Here is a 23,587-nt window from a genome sequence, read left to right as displayed (position 1 = left end):
ATTTGGGATTTCTTAGCAGTAGCGTTGGCACTTGAATCGTTAATTTCAGCGCTGCCTGATTCATCGATTTATTGCTTTTCGGCTGGTCAGAAAATGGTAACTAATGGACATGGTTCATCGGCGATCCTGCATTAATGAAGTTGTGTTTTGTAGTGGCAACGGAGGAATATTGGATTTCACTCCTTGACACCCACGAGCGGAGGGGCCAATTAATTCAGGGTTGAAATGCTTGCTGTAAAACTGCAGGCAGGAATTAAACAGGTACTGAATAAAGTTTGATTTAAGACCAAAGTTTCAGTGCAATACAAGAAAATATCTAACGCAGATTAATGGCAAGTGAATGTAATGAGAATGGCTTTTTAAATACAAGTTTGAACATTTTAACACTTTTCCACTCCTGTTATTCTTTGCTTAAATCACATTAGGCATGTGGGGGGGGGTCTTTGCAGAGACATAACAGACGGCCACCGCTAGCAGAGCAATCTAGCAAGCTAACTAGTTAGCCTTTCTAGTTTACTTATTCTAAACTTTAAGGGTTTCAAACAAAAGAAGCTAAAAATTTACCACTTCCACACAGAATGAGAACTTTTTTTAAATTTTTTTCGATCTCCGCCACGGCACATCCGTCACAGCCATGGCACATCCGTCACAGCCATGGCACGTCCGTCACAGCCATGGCACGTCCGTCACAGCCATGGCACGTCCGCCACAGCCATGGCACGTCCGTCACAGCCACGGCACGTCCGCCACAGCCACGGCACGTCCGCCACAGCCACGGCACGTCCGCCACAGCCACGGCACGTCCGCCACAGCCATGGCACGTCCGTACCAATAATAATAATGACATAACATTACTGATATGTAGTGACCACAGTACTAGTAGTTAGCCTTTCTAGTTTACTTATTCTAAACTTTAAGGGTTTCAAACAAAAGAAGCTAAAAATTTACCACTTCCACACAGAATGAGAACTTTTTTTTAATTTTTTCCGATCTCCGCCACGGCACGTCCGTCCCAGCCATGGCACGTCCGTCACAGCCATGGCACGTCCGTCACAGCCACGGCACATCCGCCACAGCCACGGCACGTCCGCCACAGCCACGGCACGTCCGCCACAGCCACGGCACGTCCGCCACAGCCACGGCACGTCCGTCACAGCCATGGCACGTCCGCCACAGCCATGGCACGTCCGCCACAGCCACGGCACGTCCGCCACAGCCACGGCACGTCCGCCACAGCCACGGCACGTCCGCCACAGCCATGGCACGTCCGTACCAATAATAATAATGACATAACATTACTGATATGTAGTGACCACAGTACTACATATAACTTGTCTTCATGAGGGAATAACTCTACCCCGCTTCTGACCCAGAGTCAGTTTGAGGCTCCAGCTCACCCGTGACCCAAATGAAGAAAATGGATGGGATGTATGGACGAGTTTTGAGGTTGCACGGCGTAATGTATGCACTGATAATTGATCATCCATCAAGAATGCTTTGACCGCCAACACTAGTTGACGCGTATTATACATCTCTTAAACGCGCAGGCCTTGCGGATGGACATCGCCATCTATTACTGCGTTCGTGCTTTCTTGACCTTGCCGAAAGGCACGCTGACAAATAGGCCATCATGTGACGTAGATGGACGATGGGGGGGGGGGGGCCTCGTGGTGTCACCTGCTTAGTATGTGATGTCTGTAGGCCGTTTTATATGGCGCGGCATGCGGCGCCGGGTGGGCCTGTGCTGAGATCCAGTCCTCAGTCTTAAGCTGCTTGGGCTCCAGCCACCGGCATGGCTGATATATCCCTGGCCCCCTCCCTCCCGCATCCCTCACTCTGATTCATTGGCAGTTTGTCTTGCCCATCCATCTGGGCAAACACTGAGGATGGGGAAGACGCATGAAGACGCACGGCTGTGTGGGAGCTGCATTAAGCTGCCGGGGTCCTACGAGAAGCAAGGCCGACCGCGGAAGGGCTGTATTTTTTTGGGAGAAAGACAGCTCGGCAAGCAGAGAGCTGATAAAAGATTCTTACTGACAGATTAAACGGTGAAAAAAGGCCAAATGAAAAGGATTAAAGGGCGGCTGGATCATATATCCACACAGATTGGAGACAAGAAAGGCTAGTTTGCCGTACATGGATGTTATTTTGAAGAAAAATTCCGTACACTTACTCCTCACATCATATTGCTTTCGTTTCCATGCTGATCCCGCAAACTGGCAACATGGCAAGAATATTGCGCTGTGTTTTTCCTTCTTATTGTTGTCGTGCAGCGCTCCTCGTTAGCAAAGCTGACCCTTTTTAACAAGCAGACGCACACACTCGCTGTTTTCCTGATGGGCTCTGGGGTAATCATTTCAATGCGCCAATTAGAGGCTTGTTTTGTTGATTCACTTGACTATTTTCCCATTAGGAGATGAACGCAATCGTTAAAGCTCACTCAGGTGATCTTTCCAGACAAAAACGGAGAAGTGTTGCCGCCATGTGGATTGGAAATGGGAATGACTCATGCTTGGGAGCGGGAAGGTGTGCTGGGATTGAACGGGTGTGGCTTTCATCACATATGTTACATCATTGGACTTATCGTGTAGGAGCGCAGTTTAGTAAGTATGTTTATTATTAGTAATCATACACGTTATTAGTGGACAAATGTCTACTTCAGGGGTTCCTAAACTTTACCAATTCAGGGCCCACTTGAAAATATAAAAAATATAAAAATATAAAAAATGACAAAGGCCCACCTTTGTCCTATAAACAGTACATAAACAAAATGCTGCGTTCTCAGACCACTTAATAATAATAATATATTAAAATATATAATAATAATAATTATTATTATATATGACATATATGTATAATTATTATATTATTAACATTATAATATGCTATTATTAATATTATTGTTACTATTAATAATAATAACAATAATAATTATTATATATAATATACAATTATTATATTATATATATTCATTCATTCATTTTCTACCGCTTTTCCTCACGAGGGTCGCGGGGGTGCTGGAGCCTATCCCAGCTGTCTTTGGGCGAGAGGCGGGGTACACACTGGACTGGTCGCCAACCAATCACAGGGCACATATAGACAAACAACCATTCACACTCACATTCATTATTATATATATTATTATAATATATTATTATATATGCTGGAGGAGGTGGCCGGGGACCGGGAAGTCTGGGCTTCCCTACTGAGACTGCTGCCCCCGCGACCCGGACCCAGATAAGCGGAGGATAATGGATGGATGGATGGATTATTATATATATATATATATATTATTAATTATTATTAATAATAACAATAATAATAACAATAATATAATAATTATTGTTGTTATTATAATTATATATAATATATAATTATTATATTATACATTATTATTATTAATAATAATAATAATAGTAAAAATAATAATATGATGAACTGTATGTATCTTACTACGTGTACCTTGGGTGTGACCGCTGCTTTTGTGTTCCCTCACAGAAACTGGCCAGGGAGGCGGAGCAGCTTCAGAAGGATCACGAATGGCAAGACGGCGTTACGGTAAAGTAGGACAGCCGCTCTTTGTTTTTCCTTCCCAAGACGACTTTTCCTCTGTTCCCGTTTCCTTTTCGGAGCCCACCCATTAAATGGCAATTCCCTTGTGACGTTCATCTTACCTACTTCCCCCTTTAAATGACCAGCTCTGTAATGACAATGTGATCAGCATCACAGAGGAAAGCGGTGATACCCGACACAAGTGCACTTCTGCACTCTATATAGTGTCTCAGGTGGGTCGTAATATTGTTAGCCTGCTGTATTATTTAAGAGCCTACTTGTCCATTTGCTTCAGTACAACACAGCATCGTCTTGCTGACCTTTAAAACAGGGATCCGCTCTTGAAATCTAAAAGAAGCAAACAAAAAAAAAAGCAGTTTATATTTACAATATTTGTCTGTATCTGTTTTGGAGCCTCGCATGCTCCACTGACTCTCAAACACACACACACACACACACACACACACGTATGTAGCAGATACACATTCCCTCCTGTCATATCCCCTTGTCTCCAGGGAGACGAGTTCTCTGTCATGCTACACTTCCTGCAAATGGATTTTTAACCCCCGTGCCTCCAGGGGGATGTTTGAGAAAAGGCTTTAACTGATTTCAAACGAATAATTACCAGCGCTGCTACGCCTGCAAAGTCCATTTTTTTATTCACGCTTGCTTAAACTCTCAAGCTTGCAGTCGTAGCTCGACTGGGTCGGACCTCGACCCCTCCCTGCCTCCCGTCGTGCAGTTGTCCCTCCCGAAAGGGCCGTGACGCCTGCCTTTGCCTGATCAGCTTCACAGTGGCCACTGGCCACACACCTGTGGGGCCCCTTTTGACTTTGGGCCCGGGGTCGCCTGATGGGACGCTCCCATCTGTTTTCATCTTTGTTAAAACCTTTTAATAAGGACGTGATATCAGCGCCGCCATGTGGTTGACATAACACGCCTTCTTGATGGCGCTCAGTCGCAGGTTGTAGAATACCTGCCTTTTATTATTGCATCTATATCAATGCGACCCCATCTGGAATCTCATTAGACATCAAAATGATGAGGTGGTGACCTCTGTCACAACGTGAAATTATCAAATGAGTCACAGGAAATGTATCTTATGGATGTTAGAAGTTATTTCAGTAGCCATAAACATTTACCGCACAATAACAGTTGAGTCCTGCAACACCCCCACTTTAGGTGGTGTCACTACGCCAGTAACGTAGTTCCTTGGCAATGTTAATTACAGTAATAATAATAACAATATCATGTTGTATAAATGACGTGTATCCTTAGCTGCCTCTTTTTTTAGCTGTTTTAATATCTTTATAATGTACAGAAAAGAGAAATAAGTGTGTTGATGTCTCACATAAGGATTGTGGATGAGGGGCAATATTATTATTGCCCCTCCTGATGCTTTGGCACGCACAGAATGTGTTTCTAATACGGATGTGTCTTTAATTCCCTTCCTTTGTGTCCGGTTACCCCCCTCGCCCTCCCGAGTCCTCCTCCGTGCACTTAGCGTATTTCCCCGTTATCTGCACATGCCTCTAATCAGGCATGAAAACAGTTGAAATATATCATATTGTTGCAAATAGCGCAAAGGAATCCTAATAGCCCTCCTCTATTAATAATGTATTGCAGCTGATTTCATTTGCCTTTATAATTAGACCAGGTAATGAATCTCAGCAGGAGCGGCTGTGAAACCATTTAAAAAAAAAAAAAAAAAAAAAAGAAATCTCAAACAGGGTGGATGAACGATGAGAGAGAAGGGAGGCAGGGAAGGAGATGGGGAGTGGCAGGTAGATACGCTTCATCCTGGCGAGAAGATTCGTCTTGTTTGTAGATTTTGTGCTTTCCTAATTTCTCTTTGGGTGAACACTCTGCTGACTGACAGTCTAATTAGATTAGAGCTGCATGCTCTTTGGGCACATTAGGAGAGATGTGGCGCATCTTAAACTAGCGGGTGGAGCAGTCTGTCAAAGCAAGAGAAAAGGTGTTTATGCATGAGAGACGGTGCATTTAATTGTGTGTGTCTGTGTGCGTGCACGCAACTGCATAATATGGCGGTTTGTGTCTGTCCCTGACTAGAATGTGTATTATTACCCCCCCCCCCTCCTCCCCAAATATACACACACGTGTGCATGCATTACTTATGTTTGTTGTCAGCTAATACTAGCGATTTAGCAAAGTTTAGCTGCTAAATGATATCATTTACAATTGTGGGTCGCTTCTCTGAGACCGCTTTCGTGTATTTGCACATGTCGCATAGCGGTGTGTGAACGCCAATCATTTTATATGTGCAAAAGTTTATACAAAGTTGAAGTTGGAACTGTAAAAAATATTATTGATATTTATTGTGTTCTAACATTTAATCTAAAATATAGATATTTATTGTTATTGTTGTGTTCTATGGGGCTACATGGTGGTCGAGTGGTTAGCGCGCCAACCTCACAGCTAGGAGACCAGAGTTCAATCCCACCCTTGACCATCTCTGTGTGGAGTTTCCTCCCACATTCCAAAAACATGCTAGGTTAATTGGCGACATAGGTATGAATATGAGTGTGAATGGTTGTTTGTCTATATGTGCCCTGTGATTGGCTGGCCACCAGTCCAGGGTTTACCCGGCCTCTTGCCCGAGGACAGCTGGGATAGGCTCCAGCACCCCTCGCAACCCTAGTTGAGGATAAGCGGTAGAAAATGTATATAAACATTTAACCAAAAATATTGATAATGATTGTGTTCTATGGCTATATAAACATTTACCCTAAAATATCAATAATCATTGTGTTCTATGGCTATATACACATTTAACCTACCAAAAGAAAGACTAGAATCCCGTCTATCATCAAGTGTGTTTCTACCTTCTTCTTTTCTTCAGTAATCCGCAGTAGAACATCGGTAAGTTTTAGGAAAATTTCGGTTCCCAACTACAAGGGAGCTTTTTGTTTACAGATACAGGTCGCTGTGAGTTGACTTTTCACAGAGGGCGAAAACGTACCAAAACCAAGGTTTGACTGTACCGTATTTGCCCGAATATAGCGGCGCACAAAACGGATGGATGGATAAGACGAACTAAGACGCTCTTTTCTAAAATCATGCTTTGAATATCAATAAAATCAATCAATTGCAATGAAAAAATAAGTCATTGATAACTCTGCTTCATTGATCACCATCATCTTAAAGTGAGCATCATCAACTCCTCTTCTGTTGATTGATAGCTTTGACAGACTTGTTTTTAACCCCCGTGTGGCCAGGTGTGTGTGACAGGAAGACAAGCTCTGACCTGCTGCTTTACCGATATTGTATTTTGAACATGTGGCTCCTCCGCTTCCAGTAAGAGTCTGGACTTGGTTTCATTTGCTTTGTCGAGCTCTTGTGAGTGCTAACGCTTTGATGTGTCGACTAGAAACTGCTTCCAAGTCCCCGTCGCTCTAAAAAAGTGACATCATCAGCATATTGACGACACTCTTGTCCCCCATCACATCTGTTAGAGCATCCGTGTCCCACCCTGGGCTGCTGGGACCGCAGAGCCGCCGCTGCCGCCTTGGACCACCCAGACTGCTGGACATTATGGATGTCAAAATGTTGATGGTATCAAGCATCGTGACGGCCGTTTGGGGTTTTAAATCCATTGGAATCAAATGGTGTGTGAAATAGACATTAAAGCGTCGGCTTTCTCAAGGTCAGGTGTCCATCCCTGTGTGACGCTGCGCCATTGTGTTCCGAAGGGAACCCAATCTGTTCTTAGGGACCGTAGAGAAGCAGCAGCTTCACCGCCAAAGAGTTGAACTCTGTTGTTGTTTGTTAAATGGAACACTAGCAGACAACGGGACACTTTAAAATCTCCCTTAATGGCACTGGGGGTGTCTTTCCTTTCTTAGGAACCACACCATAAAACAATAGTGGCTCCCTCGGTTTAGCTGTGTGTGTGTGTGTGTGTGTGTGTGTGTGTGTTCCACTCATATAGTAGCTTGTTTACACATTTCAAACACTGCACGGATGTTTTTTCAGTGACATTAAGTACAAGTAACTTCTTTCTGTGGGCGCTGTCGCCACCTAATCTCAAACTTGGTTGAGCCGCCCACTGACTGTCATTCATAAGATGGCCCTTTATTGATCTTGTCACTTAAACAGAAGTACCAGCCAAGTTGTGCAGTCATGCGTCCATACATATGCAACATTCTATATAGTGAGACAAGGGGTGGACAGGACAATTGGGTGATGAAGGAGGGGGAGAAAAGGGGAACAACAAGAGGAGGAAAATCCAAACTAAACTCCGAAAATGAAGGAGCACAGTGTGAGACTGTTAAAAATCCCCAGCATACATTTGCACAAGTAAACGCATTTTTTACACAACATGAACATAAAACTAGCGTCACGAAGGGGAAAGGTTCCCAATCATGCGGTGCGGACCGGAGTGTGGAGATATATGTAGCAGTAAAGGCGTTGGATGACGAGGGATGTGAGTGCGAATGTCTTTGGAGGCGGATATGTATGACCCGTGGACGTTCCCAACGTGTGAGGTACCCAATCTTGGAACCCATTTCCGTGCTTGGTACTGTCATCCGTGCATCCGTATAAAGATCGGGACATGTCCTCCGGGGGCCGGGGAACAACATAATTGCATGCAAACGTGCAACATTGCTGAGTCATGGAATCGGTTCTTAATGATAATCGACACAATTAATTTTATTTATGAGCGTTTCTCGGCTGCGAGCTAAAATTTAGGTTACGAGCTGCTAATTACCGGCAGGCATATACGAAGGCAGCTATTAGGAGGGCTTGTCACAAAGTCGGAAGTGAGGGAGCACACACACACACACACAGCAGTCAACAAAATGACAGTAAAAACTTGACTTTATTAGCGTTATTATGATTATTCATTAGCAATTTATGAATGTTTGTGCTTAAACTGCTGTGTTTGTCAAAGACGACAGAATGTCACATGACGTCATACTTCCACGCTGTTGAAGTCGAAGTGTGATAAAGTGTGTATGTGTGGAGTATAACTTATAGTGTACTACAGTAAATTGCTACAGTCCTAGTTCTGTAAACTACTGACTATTACTGTATTTTTTGTAACTTAATATTTATTTTTTTTGTTTCATGGAATTATTTAAATTTTTTTTTTTTTTTTTTTTTTTTTAGATTTTTATATTTTATAGAATTATTTTAATAGTTATTGTAGCCTTTTTTCTTCTGTAAAGTACTTGGATTTCACTTGAATTACCTCAATGCCAAATTTAATTGCATGCAAATTGTGGGTATTGGACAAAGTTCTTGCGCATAATTCTCGTGGGTTGGTTTAATTGTCGTGATCAAATCTTGCAGCGTCCGAACGTATGAACGTCGTGATGTTTAAACCCTCATCGTACATCATGTTGAGGCCGGCCTGTCACGTTCTGACGCAAAGTGCGACACGTTGGACGAGATTGGTTGAGAGAAAGGACGGAGATTGTGGAGATTGCAGAAAGACGTGTAATTTCCATCAGATTGTGATGTGGCAGCTGCTGTACGTTTGAAATGCATTAGCGCTAATAGCAGTGCCATTAGGGGGAGAGAGGGAGCCTTTGGTTGATGGGTTGCCATCATGAAACCGACGAGAGGGCGCACCAACGCCGGGGAGAGGCGCAAGGGGGGGGAAGGTGTAAGAGACGGAAACAGAGACGGAGACATCTTCCAGGCCATTTAGTGCAATCATCACTCTCTAATCAATCAAGCCTTTCATCATCGGACAACACCTTCTCTTCTTCTCTCGCTCCTTGACGGGCTCCTCTTCGCCCGACCACCCACTTTCGTGCACGTCGCATTTCCCTGATGACATGTTGTTTGCTTCACTGTTTATGTAGACTGCAAAGCAATCTGGGGCAGCCCAGTGGGCGTCTTAATATGCGCACAAAACATCGGAACTCCTTAAAACGAGGACCGCCTGTACTTGGCGGTCCAGTCCGGGCGTGACTGCAGGCTGATTAGTATTGTGATTCAGGTATTCAGGTTTGACAATGGGAGTCTGAGGAACCTAAACAAGTTTCAAGTCATTGTTTTGAAGCCCATTGTAATGGTAATGGTAATGTAATGGTTTTATTTCATTTGAACATGCATCAGATTACAATTGAGTGCATCCCATAATCAGTTCCCAGTTCCACATATCCAAAAGGAGTCGGAAGAAGCAAAGCTTATTAAATCCTACCCCTCCATCTGGTACTTTTACAATCAGTAACTGTTAATTTGTTCACTTCCTGCTTTCCGAATATTATTTTTATTTTTATTTTTATTTTTATTTTTATTTTTATTTTTATTTTTATTTTTATTTTTATTTTTATTTTTATTTTTATTTTTATTTTTATTTTTATTTTTATTTTTATTTATGTACTTTTTTGTCTTTTTTGTATTTAGCAAACATCAACTGCTTGTATTGTTTCTTGAATTCGTTCATCGTTGTGCATTGTTTGACTTTTTTACTCAATCCATTCCATAGTTTGATTCCACATACTGAAATGCTATAGCTTTTTAACGTAGTCCTTGTCAAAGGAGCATGCAAACATGCTTGTAATCGCGTATACATATGTACAGTGCCTTTGAGTTCCCTGAAAATGAATGGATTATTATTATTAGTGTGATAGTATCCATGAAGTATTTTAAGCTGATCAGTTTTAGAGCATGGTCGCCACGGTGATGAGCAGAAGCTGCAACAAGAGAAGTAACAGCTCACCCTGGAAATTAAAGGGAGTTGCATCCTGCTGCTCCAGGCGGCAACCGGAAGCCCAGCAGCACTCGTGCACCCCCACACCGCGAGAATACAGTTGCTGTGAATGGATACTGTATATAGTAAAAAGTATGGTATAATAATAATAATAACCGTAATGCCTATTATTTTCCCTTCCGCTGAGTACACCTTAAAGACACAAATGTTCCTTTTAAAAGCGGACCTTAAGTGTGAGAGTGCATGAGTGGAGGGGGGGGGGTCGTTGACTTGACCTTTTAGACTATCTCTGTCGGAGATAATTGGTCCTTCAGAGTGAGAATCGTTTGGGTTTCTCTTAGCCGAGCCTTCAGAGCTACATAGCAGCTCCATTAGCCACAGAAGGCACTCGTCTTCACTGCGGTGGAATAGAGAGAATTCCACAGACCACAGAATGCTCTCCCGGTACTGCAGTATCACTTTACCGCTTTTCATTTTCATTGTCCGTTTTTTTGTTTTTTTACCGTTTGGACTGCCAAGAATAATTCAATCTTGTGATGCATTCAAGTTTGTTCCATGCTGACCACTTGAAACTAAGCAAAGTGATAGAGTCCAAACATCTTGTGTCAGCAACACCTCAATCAAGGCTCCATACAATTCCAAGAGGGTTAGGACACCACGGCTATATGAGGACACTTGGAAGTGCTGTGTCTTATTTCAAACTGATAAACATTGCCACATTGTGTCTATCTCACATAAAACTCCATTCATTTCCGCTGCGGGAAATGCTTTTTTTTGCAACTTCCTGCAAGCAGAGGCAGCGTTTTCCGCCTGCTGAGCATATAAAGCTACACGTAAACGCCGTTATCACCGAATCCTCAAACGCAGAATGGACTTCCATCTGTTTGCTACTGGAAGGGAAATAATGAGGAAGGGTGCTTACCTGGGGAAAATGACAAGTCAGTTTACGGTTTACATTCACTGTTTACATTCACTGTTTACTCCCATGGTTCATTCAAAACTAGCATTAGCGGTAGCACTGTCCATAGTGTCATTTGTGGCCTGTTTTTTTTAGTGGCCGAGGAACTTAAAAAAGAAACTTTTGCAGCAAAAAAAAAAGAAAAATCTGAAGTAATTTTATAAGAATAAAGTCAAAATATTAAGAGAAAAAAGTTGTCATGTAATGACAAAAAGGTCATAATTTTACAAAAATAACATTGTAATTTGGGGTAAAATAACGCAGTTTTTCACACCAAGTATGTGTTCAATAAAAACTTTAAAAATAATAATAATTTTTTTTGAGACATGTACTGCTATTACAGTATTAAGTTGTGAAGTATAATCATATGTTAATATACGAACATACAAATCTTTACAAATGGAAATGGAATTCCAGCATAGGCTAGATTTTAGCCAACACATTCCCAATGTATTTGTATCCTGACCTTGGAGTCTTCTATGAAACTGTAGAAATATGGTAGAATAAGATAATTAGAATGTATGTGGCGGAATCAAGGTGCTGAAGTAGCTTGAACTTTTGTTGGGTGCTCCATAAATGACATGAAATGGATTAAAAGGGTTGACTCCTCCCACCCATCATGGGCTAAGATCATCAGGTTGATTAGGTGATTTTTCCATGAAGGTCGTTCCAATCTTTTGATTGCAGACTACTGTAATTTGTTGAAGTGGAGCACTTAAAGGTAAAAGTCAGACTGTTGTCTCCATAGGTTTGGTCCCCGACATCGTCTTTGTCCATATGGTTTTTCATATAGCAAATATTAGTTGTGTAGAAGCTTGAGAAAGATCCAGACATCCAGTAAGGCTTCAGTAGATGTTTGGCCAACTGTGATGCAGCATATTAGCCAGAAGGCATGGCGGAGAGATCGGCCCCCATGTCTAAATCCCATTGATCGATCCTTCCACCCCCCCCCCGGCCTCACAGGAGATGGCAATCAATAGCCAAGTGAAATCCAGCAAGCCGTGCTCTGCTCTTCTTCATTTTCCCATTTCTATACACACAACCATGAAATGTTATTTCATCGGTCAGAGCTGGGCGATGACAATACAGTTTTTTTCTTTGTTTAAACGCAAACGCCACCTGCAGGATCACTTAAATCCTCTTGAGACCTTTACTGAATGAAAGGAGGTTACTTAAGGAAGTTAAAACATGCAAGAACACAAAGAACAATGACAAATTATTTTTTGGGGGAAAAATAAATAAACAGAATTTCTGTGATTGATGATGAGGCTGCACGGTGCACTAGTGGTTAGCATGTTGGCCACACAGTCACAAGATCGGGAATACCTGGGTTGGAATTTCCCCTTGGGCATCTTCCTCCCACATTCCAAAAACATGCTAGGTTAATTGCCGACTCCAAATTGTCCATAGGTACGAATGTGAGTGTGAATGGTTGTTTGTCTATATGTCTACATTTTTTCCGTTTGAGCAAATACACCGAATGCAATGGGAATATTTGGGTCCATGTATACGTGGCTATTGAATGCAGACTTATTGGCAGAAACATCCATGTTGACGAAAAAGTGATCTACTGCGTTGCCTGTGCTGTTATTTTTCCGACATACACCTCATGGTGGCGCTGTTGTTAAACCCCAAAACAGCCATCTGTAATTTCCGTGTGTTTCCCTGAATCACCACAGAATTTGGGACACACCTTGATGACATTGACAAACACACGTGTCTAAAAAAAAAAAAAATGGCCGCCATCAAGCAAAATGTCTTTGGTTTTCTTCCAAATGCATGAACACAAGTGGAAAAAAAAAAAGAAGTGCAACACACCCAACAAGCGTGACCGACATGCTTGATTCAAAAGCCGGTCATTTTCCATGGGAACGCGTTTGCCGCAATTCCAAAGCAGTTAGGATTATTACTGTTATTTAAAAGGACGCAGTTGAGGAAAAATGGAGTGCTCCGGGTCTGAGGAGGTCTAAGGAAGGCACAGCTATTACCAGCTGTATGGAAACAGGAGTTTAGAACATTTATGAAACTAATATTTATAGTAAGGGTTGGGCTATATTTTTAGATTTAGATCCTTCCAATGATAAGAAAGTGATTGATTGATGACTGCATGATGTGGCGGATATATTATATGAATAAATGCTGTCTTTGTATGCAGAAGGAACGTTCATGTGGGGCAGTATTTCCTCTACATTGGTGTATCCCATGACATTAATGATCTGCCTCTTTTTTTGTTTTGATATCTTTATAATGCACGGAAAAGAGAACGTCTCACATAAGGATTGCGGGTGATGATGAAAATTGTATAAAAAAAAAAAAGATGAAACCACTAGCGTTGTTGTTAGCTTGGTGTGAAGTGCGACACACAGCCTTCCGTTTGCCATTCCAATGTGAGGGACAGCAAGGAATCTGATGGACGTGATTACAGGGTGGGAAATAAGCGGTTTCCTTTTTACCGCTGCTGATTGTTGATTGGCCACTTTGAGGCGGCCTTTACAGAAGCGGGGCGGTGACTTCTCCGGACTTTGCGGTGAAATGGCTGAGCAAATGGGAGCTGGAACCAATTTGTTGTCAAGACAACGTAGCTTCTTGATTTGAATGATATGTAATATTCCTAGCATGGTGTCTTTATCTTGTCTGCATTTTCTGGAACAGACCCTTGTTCTTGCCAAGACTCCATGTTGGCTTGTTTGGGAGATGATACCGTGCGTAGGCTTTTATTCATCTATAGTGTTGTTGTTTTTTTTTTTTTTTAATCTGGCATTCTGTCCATGCTGTGTTGCGATGCTATCAATGTTAAAACCTGCTCCTGACTGCAACCCTGTCAGCCAACAATGGGAGCAGCATCACCCAGAGTGCAGCGTGACAAAGCCCTCCTTATCTCACAGGGCTGGAATATTCACACACTGCTTTCAGCTAAGTGTCTAAAAGCAAGAGAAACATGCAATTATTTACCACACTTTACAAAATAGACGTCTTGGGTGACGTTTTGGAGGCCAACTGCTGTCTTTTACTAAATTAGTTTTTATAAAATGAGGGATTTTTTTTACAGCAGCAAGCAAATACATAAATACATTCTAAAAATTCATTTGTTCATTCATTTTGTACCGCTTTTTCCTCACGAGGCGTCGCGGGGGTGCTGGAGCCTATCCCAGCTGTCTTCGGGCGAGAGGCGGGGTACACCCTGGACTGGTGGCCAGCCAATCACAGGGCACATATAGACAAACAACCATTCACACTCACATTCATACCTATGGACAATTTGGAGTCGCCAATTAACCTAGCATGTTTTTGGAATGTGGGAGGAAACCGGAGTACCCGGAGAAAACCCACACAGAGATGGCCGAGGGTGGAATCGAACCCTGGTCCTCCTAGCTGTGAGGTCTGCACGCTAACCACTCGACCGCCACATTCTAAAAACGATACGATGTTAGCTCTCCTTGGGATGGCTGTGTCTTCCAGCACGAGACGTGTTCACCAACGTTTAGCATGAAAATAGGTATTTCCAGTGATGTCCGTTGTTAGCTAGCTCATATTAACTTGTTTTCTTGTGCTAGAATGCACAGAAAAGGGAATAAATGTTCCTGTTTCACATAAGGATTGGGAATGATGGGCAAAATTCAGTTGCAGTTGGTGTAGAAATGTGGTTGATGGAGGCCGTCAGGGCAGCTGTGGATACATATATAGTTTACCACCACCACTGTGTGACTGGAGTGAATGAATAATGGGTTCTCAGTGCTATATAGTAAATCCAGTCGGTGACCATTCTTATGTTATACACAAAAAAGCCCCAGAAATTGCATGGTTTTTTTAATGAGATGAGATGTATATGAAGAGATTGGCTTATTGCTTATTAGTGCAGTAAGAGTTTCAATCAGGGATTTGTTTACTGGAATGCAAATGAATCAATCATCCCATTCATCGAAATGCTTGGACGCCGCGATCCCACCCAGTGCCGTAAAAAAGTCTGCCATAAGAGCAAATGAGTGAGAAAAAAGTGATTTCAATTCCAAAATGTCATCTGTAAAAAAAAAAAAGCGAAAAAGATCAGAGAGTGGGTAAACGGCTTTCAGGTCTTTGAAAAATGACACACGATGAAGCTCACCTCTGCACGCCCGTGCGCACACGCGTGTGGCGTACTAAAGTACAGCAAATGAAATGAACAACTCCATCGCCGTTCTTCTATTTTTTTCCCCGTTTCTCTTTCTTGTTGCCGGTGCCCTTGTGCATATATTTCCCTTTACCTTTAATTGTGCGTCTGGAATTGCATGTCAGTCATGTGTGAATGCTCGTGTGTGTGTGTGTGTGTGCGTGCCTAGCCTGGAGGCATGCTTTCCACACTTGCTGGAGAGGTCTCGGCGGTTAATATGGCCGAGTGTTTATCTGAATGTCTGGAGCTGGCGTATCCTTTGCCACACAGAGATAGGATACGGGGATGCCTTGTAAATGGAGAAGGAAGCCAGAGGAGTGGAGGAGATAATAGAAAGACTGCTCTCACTGTGATTCTTGTGCGTGTTTTGGGGGTTGTTTTGTCAACAACAATACTTTGAAAACAGGCCAAAATATGCTCTTTAGCAATAAAATATACACTGGAACTTTGATGACTTTTTAAATAGTCACAACAATCCTTATGTGAGACATGAACACACGTCTTTCTCCTTTCTGTGTGTTCTAAAGCTATAAAAACAGCTAAAAAGAGACAACTAATTCATGCACATCATGGGACACACCTACAAATCCCACTATTACAACACCTCCAACAAGGTTTTATGGTTTTCTATCCATGCTGTGAGTATGTAGAAACAAGAATATTCATGTAATACTTACAGTATTTTGCCATATTTTGGTCATTTTACGCATTAGACCGGTAAGACCAGTCATGGGCCTCAGGGAAGACCCAGGACACGCTGGAGAGAATATGTCTCTCAGCTGGCCTGGTAACTCTCGTGGTAATTGTGAGCTAGTGTGTGGTAAAGCTAGTTGCTAACCGGCTAGTTGCTAGCCGGTGTGGTGTGGCAAGGTGTCACTACTCCACTAATGTAGTTCTTGGGTGTAACAATGTTAATAACAATAGTAATAAAATGTTGATGGAGCTTGGTTAATACTCATTATTATTATTATTAATAGTATTCCTTAGGCCTATAAATATTTATATATATATACATTTTATTATTATTATTATTTTTAATCATGCCATAAATATTTTACAATAAAAATAAGGGATAGGCTCCAGCACTCCCTGTGACCCTTGTGAGGAAAAGCGGTAGAAAATGAATGAATAATTTAAAAAATTATATTTGCAAAAATTAATCATATTTTAATGACCTCATGGTCCACCTGCAGTACCACTACGGCCCACCAGGGGGCCACGACCCACACTTTGGGAATCACTGCTCTATGTAATACTTTATGTAAATTGAGCATTGTTGGTGATTATTTTAGGGCTTCATAGGCGGAATAGGTGCGTCCCATTACGTGCTTTCTTCGCTGCCTTTCTTATTTTATCTGTTTTCATATCTTTAGAACCCACAGAAAAGAGAACGTTTCTTATGCTGCCATCAAATCTTATTCTTTATCTCCTCGTTTTGGTATGTTGTGAGTATGCACCTGCGTGTGTGTGTGTTGGTTTACAAGCTGGGTACGGTGTCTTAATGAAGAGCACTAAATGAAACCCTTTATTGTGTTTGATATAATGTCAGCCTCCATTAGAGAAACTGGCTCTTCCGATGATTGCGAGACCATTGGGGGCAGACGATAAGGTGTCATTCGTGTGTGTGTGTGTGTGTGTGGAACCTTACATACGCGTGTGTGCGTGTATTCCGGCATGCATGTGTGCACACCCCAGAGCAATGCAGAGGCACAGCGTGTGTTCTCTAATTATAAAATCATTAGCAGGTGTCCAGAGGAGATATGAATATGACCATAATCTGTCTCCACCCATGATGGAGCGCTTGTCAAACTCAAATGTCAAAGCTGTCTATGTCAGCCTGTTGAGAAATCTCACGTCGTCGCCACCACGCTCAGTCATAACATGCCCACCGCCACATATAACAGCCTTGGGTATGCATGTGTCACACATTTTTCCCGTTCGACTGCATAAATCAAGCCTGGGACCCGTTTTCACGCACAGTTTAAACGTGAACCCACACCATTAAACCTACAAAAACATAAACCAGGTATACATATCTTGATTTTGTTAATTAATTTTCCAAATATTTCAACTTTCTTCTTAAATAATCTTCATACATTTTTTGCTTGTAATATTATGACTCTATTGTCACAATATTATTATATATTTTCCACAACCTAATTTTCCAAAAATTACAACTTTTTTTTTGTTTGCTTCACATAATATTACAACTTTTTTAAAAAAGTAATTTATTTTAACTTTATGGTCCTAAAATTAGGACCAAAATTATTGTCGTTATCATATTTCTCATTAGATTACATTTATTTCTCCTAATATTTTGACTTTGTTCTTGTAAAACTATAATGTCACCTCGTACTTCGGTATGTGACAAAAAATTCCCAAATAAAAAAAAATTATAATATTAAGTTTACAATTTTTTTTTAAATTATATTAGGAAAGCAGGAAGTGAACAAATGTAACAGTTACTGATTGTAAAAGTACCAGATGGAGGGGTAGGATTTAATAAGCTTTGCTTCTTCCTACTCCTTTTGGACATGTGGAACTGTGAACTGATTATGGGATGCACTCAATTGTAATCTGATGCATGTTCAAATGAAATTAAACCATTACCATTACCAACTACTACTGCTCATTTTCCCATTTTGGCCAATGAAAAAAGAAGCCGCCGGCTACAAATGGCCCATGGGCCGCACCTTGGACACCCCTGGTGTAAACAGAACACTGATTATTATTTTGTTAATCATTGAAATGTGTAACGCTGCAGCCTTTGGCTAGCGATAGTGTATTTGTTTACCAAGTAGACGCGACACGATAAACTGCGCCCGTCCCTCACTTAATGTGTACCGTGTTGGAAATCGATACGGCGGTGTACCGTACTGAAGAATGTGATTAGGAATACATGTACCGTTACACCCCAAGACACAGGGAAAAACAAGAGCCATGTAGCCACAGACTGCTGGCCAGATAAAAACAGTCTAACCCAGTCAAGGAGACAGAGTGGCATTCCGATCAAGAGGAGAGGGGTGGTTCCTATGGCAACGCTCAGCATCTTACCTGCACGCTGCTGCTGCTTTTCGCTCAAATCTGAAATTGGCGAGGGGAGACTGGTGCTGAGGATGGGGGACAGTCACAGAGATGGAGATAAGACAGGGCGGGAGGCAGAGGCAAGCAGGGGAGATGGAGCAAACGGAGAAAAGAGATAACGTGGAATCGACGACAGGGGGTGGTGGGGGGGGTGTGGAAAGCAAAATAAAGAACAAGTGATATAAGGGAGGGGCTGGAGATCATCACCTGGCCCCCTCTCTGTTTGTCTCCTGTTTGGAGTTTGCAGGTCCACTCAGCGTGATGGATTTAATTTATTGATAGGAGCTTGTGTGCTAGTGGGAATCTGTCAAGCTTTGTGTTGTCTTTTTGTGTCTTGCTGAACGTTAGTCCTGCTCTTGCGCCACTGCAAAAAAAAAAAAACACTGACAGATCACGCACTATCCACGGTACGGCCATGTTGACACTGTGCGCATCGTAAGGTGAGGCGGGATAGCAGAATTTTGCTAGCCAATTTGCTAGACTATCTGCGCCAGGACGGGCGTGGCAGCGCACCACGGGAAGTGTCCACATTTTCAGTGTGACAATTTTGTGACAAAACAGCGCACCAAAGGTGCCCTAAAAGATGGCTAAGTCCGACCTGGTCTATTCTTCCGGCAGTGGTAAAGGGTGCAGTGGTAAATTGGCTGAGAGGCGCAGCGCCTGCACAGTCAAGGAAAATCCCACCAAACACACCCACTTCCCACGGTACGGCCATGTCGACACTGTGGGCTCTAATTTCGTGGCACATCGTAATGTAGGGCAGAACTTGCCTGCAGAACGTGGCCTGCGCAGCCAATTTGGTAGACTGGCTGCGCCAGGATGGGCGTGGCAGCGCACCACGGGAGGTGTCCACATTTTCAGTGTGACAATTTTGTGACAAAACAGCGCGCCAAAGGTGCCCTAAAAGATGGCTAAGTCTGACCTGGTCTATTCTTCCTGCAGGCAAAGGGTGCGCTTCGCAACCTGTGCAGTGGTAAATTGACTGAGAGGCGCAGCGCCTGCACAGTCAAGGAAAATCCCACCAAACACACCCACTTCCCACGGTGCGGACATGTTGACACTGTGGGCTCTAATTTCGTGGCGCAGGATAGCAGAACGTGGCCTGCGCAACCAATTTGGTAGATTGGCTGCACCAAGACGGGCGTGTCAGCGCACCACAGGAGGTGTCCACACTTTCAGTGTGACAATTTGGTGACAAAACAGCACGGCAACGGCGCCTTTAAAAATGGCTAAGTCCGACCTGGTCTATTCTTCCTGCAGGCAAAGGGTGCGCTTCGCAACCTGTGCAGTAGTCAATTGACTGAGAGGCGCAGCGCCTGCATGGTCAAGGAAAATCCCACCAAACACCCCCACTTCCTATTGAGAGGCTCAATTCATCACCTGTTTTTTCGGGAAATGGGACGGACATTTCTTTAAAGTTTCATACAATAAGGTTCCATAATTTGAGGTTTTATTGTATAGTGGTTATGGATTTATGGTGCGTTTATTGTTATGGAGGTAAAATGGGTGTTCATTTAGAGGAATACTGACTTGTAATGGCAGAGTAGTGCAGAGCAGACTTTAGAAGTAAGGGACCAGGCTAAGTACGACTGGGCTGGAGATCAATCCAGCTGGCAGACACAACAGTCCCTCCTCAGCCTGTGTCTCATCTCCCTCTGCAGAGGCTCAGGATATTTTTAGTCCTGGCAGCCCCCCCACCCCCCAACACGCTCACCACCCATCTCTCCCTCCCCAATTCATCCCCTTCATGTCGCCCCGACCTCAGCCTCCATTCTGACCCTCTGACTGAACCCAATGTACTCACTGAGTGATCCGTTCTGATCCCTGCGCTTCACCTCCTCATAGCCTCTTCCCTGATCTGTCTGTCAGAGCTGGGGGGGAGACAGAAAGGGATGCTGGGAAGATTTGGAGATGGCTGCCCCTCTTTTATGTGTGTCATCCACGGGGGCCCCCGTTTGGCCGTTTTGGCCTAGAATATTTGAGGTAGTTCACATAATCAAGTTCTTACTTTGTTATGTCCTTTACGGTGCAGCCTTTGGTCACATGACATGAAAATATCAGCGTGAATGCGATTTCAACCGCACCGAAAATTTCGATCCGGACCAAAGTACCCGAGCACAGGCTGCCTTGGTGTCATTGTGAGTTTTGATCACGCCGCGCTCCTTTTGTGAGGTCGTTAGGCAGCGATTTGATGGCTGACTCCCTGATTAGCGCTGGAGGCGAGCCAGAGCCCCCGGTGAGTGGGGGCCCTTCCACACATGACATGCGAGGGGCCGCACACCGGGGGCGACACAACAAGTAGCGTGAAAGAAAATAAGAAATTCAAGTCAAGTACAGAAGTCTCTCCTCCATCCACCCTCATCAGACCGTGACCGTCAGACCAGCACCTCGGTCCCTGTGGCGCCCTTGACGAGTCCGTCCCTCTGCTGGCGCCCCCACCCCCCCATGATAACGAGGCCGCCCCTGCTTGCTGGCCACTGCCTCTGGCTGCCCTCATGCCTACCTCAGTGGGAGACGAGCACAGCGGCTCTGGGGAAAGTGGACGGCATGCAGACAAACAACCTTGGCACTCTCAGTGCTTCGTCTGCTGATTACTTAGCCTGAATGAGACTTTCCTTTGGGGGGGGGGGCTTGGGGGGGCTGAAAAATGCCGCAAGGAGCTAAAATGACAAAGAAAGAAAAGAAGAAGAGCTAATACGTTACAGCAAATCACAGCAGTGCCATGCAATTCTGCCCCCTTGTGGCTGTGACATCACAACAAGGAGGTTGGATTATGATTAATATTTAAAAAAAATGCTCAGATACGTAATTATAATAAAAACAAACGCTCCAGTTAGGCGACATTATCCGTACAAATCAAGCACTCCTTTTTTTTCTCCTGCCTGTGACGTTCATGGCCTGTCGTAACTTTGTAACTTGCCTTCTAGCTGTACCAAATGTTAAATTTTTAATTGATAAATTGATGAAATAATTTGTAAAATAAATAAAGTTTAATAGCTATCGAGCAGCATTCAGTCATGTCACATTTATTCTTTTGTTTTGTGACTCAGCATTGTCCCAATTTGAGCAAACTAGATGAAGACAGCGCCATATTTTGACTTATTACATTACCATTACTGTAACATAATTAGAGCCCTCCAGACACGAACTAACACCCCTATAGTCACATTTACATTTGTAGACAATTTTGTGGATATGACAAAATAAGCTATATCAGACATAAATAAGAAAACAGACTCAGAAGTTAACAGTTTTTTTTTTTTTTGTTGTTGTTTTTTTGGTCTGGACAGCGTACTTCCCGCAGGCGCTACTGTCTCATCAATGCACAGCAATGGTGGCTTGAAATGGCTTCACACTCGTAGTACCCAATGTCGGGAGACATAATAAGAAATAAATGAGCCATGCAAGACGTAAATAAAACTCCTGTTTGGGCCGCACGGTGGACGAGTGGTTAGCATGTTGGCCACACAGTCATGAGATCGGGATGATGATGAAGGGTTCGAATCCGTGGATTTTGCATGTGCGTGGGTTTTTTTCCTGGTACTCCAGTTTTGGTCCCGTATTCAAATTGGGTTGCGACCAGTCCAGGGTGTAGCAAAGTCAGCTGGGATAGGCTCCAGCATTCTTCCCTGGTACTAGTGAGGACTTGTGGGAATACGGCACTACACTCACAATTAAAATGCTGCATCTGCTTTGTGTTTGTATTTGAGTTTATTTAGTTGGCTCATTTTCCCATGATGCTTAATTTAGGCATTGAGGAATCATACCCAAGTCCGTCACGGTACAACTGTGGATGTTTCTTGTCTCCTGAAAAAAACTGACTTGGTTTTTGCTCCAAAGCTTGGTTCCCCATGTTCCATCTGACGTCATATCAGCGCCACAAAAACCACGGCTGCTCATGATGTTTGCAGTGTTCGAGTCCCCCTTTAGGATGTAGGCCACATCCTCCTCTGACGTGGACTCTCTTCACTTCATGACTCTCATGGCACATCACACTACTACTCCTGTGTTCTGTGATGCTGATTATATTCTCATGCTGCGCAGTGTGATGGAATATAACCATGACTTTCTCTCTCCCTCTTGCTTAACCGCCTCTCCAGGAAACGCCAAGGGGCGGATGTAGGCGCCGCTATATCTTCTCATCACCTGTCTTTCCACTTTTTTTTTTCCTTTTCTGCACAGGAGAATGCCATTTCATACTACGATTCCAAAGCGGATTCAGACTATGTGAGTACAGTACGGACTGCTCCCTCCCCCCCCCCCCCCCCACTCTCCCTCGCTCACAACCCCTGTCTGCCTGCCTGCGTCTGACCCCCCCCCCCCTCTCTTTCAAAACCTTACAAAACCTTAACCCACTTCCCTGGACTCCCTGCGTCTTGAAGCCCACAATCCCGCCACAGACCCGAGGGCTGTGTATGTATGTCTCAATGGCAGCTGTGCATGTGACTTGCGCTGTCCTCCTCCCCCAGGTCTAAACGCTCCCCCAGGTCTTTTGCAAGTGGGTGCTAGCAGACCCTACCGTCAGGAGTTAAATGACACACCTAATGCATCGTTTTAGACGTCTAAAACCCAAATTAAATGTGAGAAACTGAAGCGTTTCCTGCTTTTCAACTTCTGTTGGGAATGCTACGGATACACAATCCATCCAAGAGGAGATTGGGAGCATCCAAAGCTGGAGCACGGACACATGCTGAGCTAGGAATCCGCTGTACCACGCCGTTTAGTAGTGATCTTGTGTTGATTATTTCAGTGTGGGAATTGATTACATACAATACTTATCCAAACCACACGCTGTAAAGAATTCCAATATGTAGGATTGCGACAGAGAGGACCAGAGATGGACAAGGAGGAATAAATCCTGGTGTGATATTCTCTTTGCACATGCCACTCCTTTGATGAATGACACCAGGCTTTAGGGCCTGTCAGCACATCTAATAGGAGAAGATCAGTCATCATTAACACGATGAACACTTGGGGCCAGACACCCGTGACCCTCACTTTACTGACCCCGCCTTCACACAAGGAGGCTTGTTGTTCATCCCTAAAAAAAAATAGCAGTAGCCCAGCAGCGCTCCTCTGACTGACACCCCCCCCCCACCAGCACAAAGACCATGAGGTACAGTACAGAAGAACACAGGAAGTGTGACTATGTCTTGGT

At 43.5% G+C, this 23,587-nt stretch overlaps 1 protein-coding gene across 6 annotated transcripts in view; it reads left to right on the top strand.

Annotated features, from left to right (window-relative positions):
- cacna2d2a (calcium channel, voltage-dependent, alpha 2/delta subunit 2a) overlaps positions 1 to 23,587 on the top strand; it is a 151,832-nt gene that overhangs the window by 71,589 nt on the left and 56,656 nt on the right. For 5 of the 6 annotated variants that reach the window (XM_058065870.2, XM_058065837.2, XM_058065829.2 and 2 more), the window contains exons 4-5: positions 3,499 to 3,558; positions 22,612 to 22,656. In XM_058065870.2, the coding sequence (XP_057921853.2) occupies positions 3,499 to 3,558; positions 22,612 to 22,656 (105 nt within the window). The remainder of the gene's footprint in view (positions 1 to 3,498; positions 3,559 to 22,611; positions 22,657 to 23,587) is intronic. The other variant, XM_058065848.2, reaches the window with a different exon arrangement.

Source organism: Doryrhamphus excisus, linkage group LG11 (assembly GCF_037039965.1).
Source record: "Doryrhamphus excisus strain RoL-2023G ecotype Guam linkage group LG11, RoL_Dexc_Guam_v1.1, whole genome shotgun sequence".
NCBI classification, from domain to species: domain Eukaryota; kingdom Metazoa; phylum Chordata; class Actinopteri; order Syngnathiformes; family Syngnathidae; genus Doryrhamphus; species Doryrhamphus excisus.
Note: the sequence above shows the minus strand (reverse complement) of the source record. Positions and strands in the feature narration are given on the sequence as shown.